This window comes from Octopus bimaculoides, chromosome 10 (assembly GCF_001194135.2).
Source record: "Octopus bimaculoides isolate UCB-OBI-ISO-001 chromosome 10, ASM119413v2, whole genome shotgun sequence".
Lineage (NCBI taxonomy): Eukaryota > Metazoa > Mollusca > Cephalopoda > Octopoda > Octopodidae > Octopus > Octopus bimaculoides.
Window position 1 is genome coordinate 70069730 of NC_068990.1, and position 3646 is coordinate 70073375.

At 39.2% G+C, this 3646-nt stretch overlaps 1 protein-coding gene across 1 annotated transcript in view; it reads left to right on the forward strand.

Moving 5' to 3' along the window:
* LOC106882365 (epidermal growth factor receptor) overlaps positions 1-3646 on the forward strand; it is a 205829-nt gene that overhangs the window by 160449 nt on the left and 41734 nt on the right. The window contains exons 9-10 of the mRNA XM_052971277.1: positions 417-584; positions 3081-3271. Of these exons, the coding sequence (XP_052827237.1) occupies positions 417-584; positions 3081-3271 (359 nt within the window). The remainder of the gene's footprint in view (positions 1-416; positions 585-3080; positions 3272-3646) is intronic.

Sequence of the window (3646 nt, forward strand, 5' to 3'; positions counted from 1 at the left end):
ACACACACACACACACACACACACACACACACACACAACGGGCTTCTTCCAGTTGCCACCTATCAAATTCACTCACAAGACTTAGGTTTGTCTAGAGTTATATGATAGCAGAAGACTACTGTAATTGGGAAGCTAGCTTCTTATCCACACAGCCACAATTTTCCAGCAAACATTGACTTGGATCTGTTATATTCAATCTGAATATAACTGGTATGAACTTCAAGCTTTGAAGGGCTGGCAGGTGACAAAGTGGGAGATGCACTATCCTCCACTTCAGACTATTTTATACAATTTTTTTTACAAAACACCTCTAGAATTATATGAAATCAATGTATGGTCCTTCAGTAGAAGGTGATTTTGTGTTGCAACTTTTAATGTTTGAATGTTGTTTTGAATCATGTTCTTGTTTATTTTAGGGATCCCAGTTTTCTAATTAGGCCTCTAGTTCTGAAACACCTTGACAATTTAAACAGCGTGCAAGAAATAACTGGACGTTTCACCATACAGGAAAGTCCTGTGGAACTAAAGAATCTCTCCTTCTTCAAAAACTTGGAAGTCATTGGTGGACGAAACGAAGCTGTCCTGTAAGTCTAATTAAGTATATGTGTGTATGAGTGAAAGAACATATGCATGTGTGTGTATTTGGAAAACAATTCTTATTTTTTGCGATACCGATTGAAATACTTATCAATGTACAACAATCTAAATATTCACTGCCCACCCCAAACTCTGTAATCACTTCTCCTCTGTTTTTTATATCTCCTCTCTCTCTCTCTTTCTCTCTCTCTCTTTCTCTCTCTCTCTCTCTCTCTCTCTCTCTCTCTCACACCTGCTTTCTCCTTCTCTCTTGCTTTCTATCTCATCCATTCTTTCTCCCATACTTTCTATCTCACCTATTCTCCTTCCTCTCCTTTCTCTCCCCCACACTCTTTCTTAAATTACTGCTATTGTCTAGACTTCTGGCTCCTTATTAACCCTTTACCTTTCATTATCCCTATCACTAATTCCACATACAACAACAATTATATCTTAGTGGAAGAGGTAGGCCCAGGAAGACCTGGGCTGAGGTGGTGAGGCAAGACCTTCGAACATTGGGCCTCACCGAGGCGATGACTACTGACCGAGACCTTTGGAAATGTGCTGTGCGTGAGAAGACCCGGCAAGCCAAGTGAGATCGTTGCCAGTGCCCCTGGACTGGCTCTTGTGCGGGTGGCACATAAGATGTACCGTCCTGATCCATCCTGAGCGTGACCGTTGCCAGTACTGCCTGACTGGCCCTGTAGGGTTTTCGAGCGAGATCGTTGCCAGTGCCCCTGGACTGGCTCTTGTGCGGGTGGCACATAAAAGACACCATTTCGAGCGTGGCCGTTTTCGTGCGGGTGGCACATAAAAGCACCCACTACACTCTCTGAGTGGTTGGCGTTAGGAAGGGCATCCAGCTGTAGAAACTCTGCCAAATTAGATTGGAGCCTGGTGTAGCCATCCGGTTGCACCAGTCCTCAGTCAAATCGTCCAACCCATGCTAGCATGGAAAGCGGCCGTTAAACGGTGATGATGATGATGATGATGATGATGATCAGTAATAACAAATTCCATCAAATATTTACAGCAAGCTGTCAAAACACTTCATACTTGCTTTTGTCCTGAACAAACCCAAATGCATTTGTTGCTTCCTAAAATCCATATTGACCCTTGTCAATCTGCCAGAAATCCTCACTGTGTATGTTTTCTCTAGCCAACTGTTTGCACCTGACTGTACAGAAATAGATATTTCCCTGATCCAGTTGCACTTTTTCAACACCCTCGTCATGCCTTCCCACCTTTTGTTTTGTTGTTCTTTTTGTTTTGTTTTGTTTTTTATATATCCCTGCTAACATTCTGGTCTTTTTTCTCAAATGTACACTTTACTCTTCCAAGTTTCTGTTTGCCAGTCAAAGTTGAACTTCATTGTGAAGTTTTTAAAGGCTTGGATGAACAGAACCTTCACAGAACCTGGTCCTAATACCCTCTGTCAAGACCTTTAAAACATCTCATCCATTTCTCTTTCCTGACACACTATTTTTCTGTTTACCGTTTTGTTAGTCAAAAGTCCTTTTATTTTAATTACTTTTTCCCTTAAACTGCTACTCTTTGTAACTCAATACCATCATCTTGTTTTCTTATGGACTGTGAAATTCAGCCCTTTAGGCTTTGTATCAATCAACATATTTTGAATTTGTTGGCTCCTTCTTTTCCTTCTTTGTGATCCCTTATATTACAAAGCCTCAAGTGTTGTTTGGGTCAAAATCATTTAAAACAAAAAGACAGTACACCTTTTTTATCAATCAAACTTGAATTTCATTGTGATGTCTTTAATGACTTGGGTAAAGAAAAGACAAGAGGACCATAGCAAACCCCTTTTTATTGATTAAATTTCACTGTATTGAGAACCAGTTGTAGGACTATTTAATTCTTTTATTCATGATATGTGAATTGCTCTAGAATAGTTTATCAGCAGCTTACATTCACACCTGGCTTTCTGATTTTCGTGTACAGAATTCCACTAGAAGCCTTCTCTTTGTTGACAAAATCATTTATCAAATGATAAACTGACAAATACAAAACTTATATGCTGACCTTGTTAGTGCCAGTATCATATAAAAAGCACCCAGTACACATTGTAAGGAAGGGCACGCTGCCATAGAAATCATATCATATATTCTTATTTCATTTGCTTTATCTAGTGTGATGTTGCTACTCTTAACTAATTTTCCTCTTTTCAAGGTTGCTTTGACACATTTTTCTAAGCCAAATTTCATGTTTATTTCTTTGGTAAATCCATGTATTGTCTGTAGTAATGTTTCCAGCTGTTAATCATTTGTAGTATACAGTTTTAGATCATCCATATATAAGAGGCGGCTGACTGTTTTGCTGTAACAGTTGTATCCACATCCATTTCTGTTTAGCAAGTCAGATAAAAGTGTCAGTGCCAAGCAGAAAGTGAGTGGAGAGAGTGTGTCTCCCATGAATATTCCTCTTCTAATCATTATTATTATTATTATTATTATTATTATTATTTCTTTTTTTTTTTTTGTTTTCAGAGGAAAATCCCTTTTTATTTTGAAGACACAACTTGAATTTCTGGGGTTGACCAAACTAAAACATATCCGCAATGGCAATGTGGTAATCAAGCATAATGATAACTTGTGCTATGCTGAAACCATAAAGTTCAATTCAATATTTACATCTCCCGGACAGAAACCGTATGTCTCTGAAAATGGTAACAACTGCGGTAGGTGACAGTACTCTTAACTTTAACCTACTTTAATGCTTAGGTGTTCAGATTTGTTCATATCGATGTAGAAATATAAAAACAACATAAATTCAAGTATATGTATATATCATCATCATCATCATCATCATCATCGTTTAACATCCGCTTTCCATGCTAGCATGGGTTGAACGATTTGACTGAGGACTGGTGAAACTGGATGGCAACACCAGGCTCCAATCTAAATTTGGCAGAGTTTCTACAGCTGGATGCCCTTCCTAACGCCAACCACTCAGAGAGTGTAGTAGGTGCTTTTACGTGTCACCTGCACGAAGGCCAGTCAGGCGATACTGGCAACGGCCACGCTCGAAATGGTGTCTTTTATGTGCCACCCAC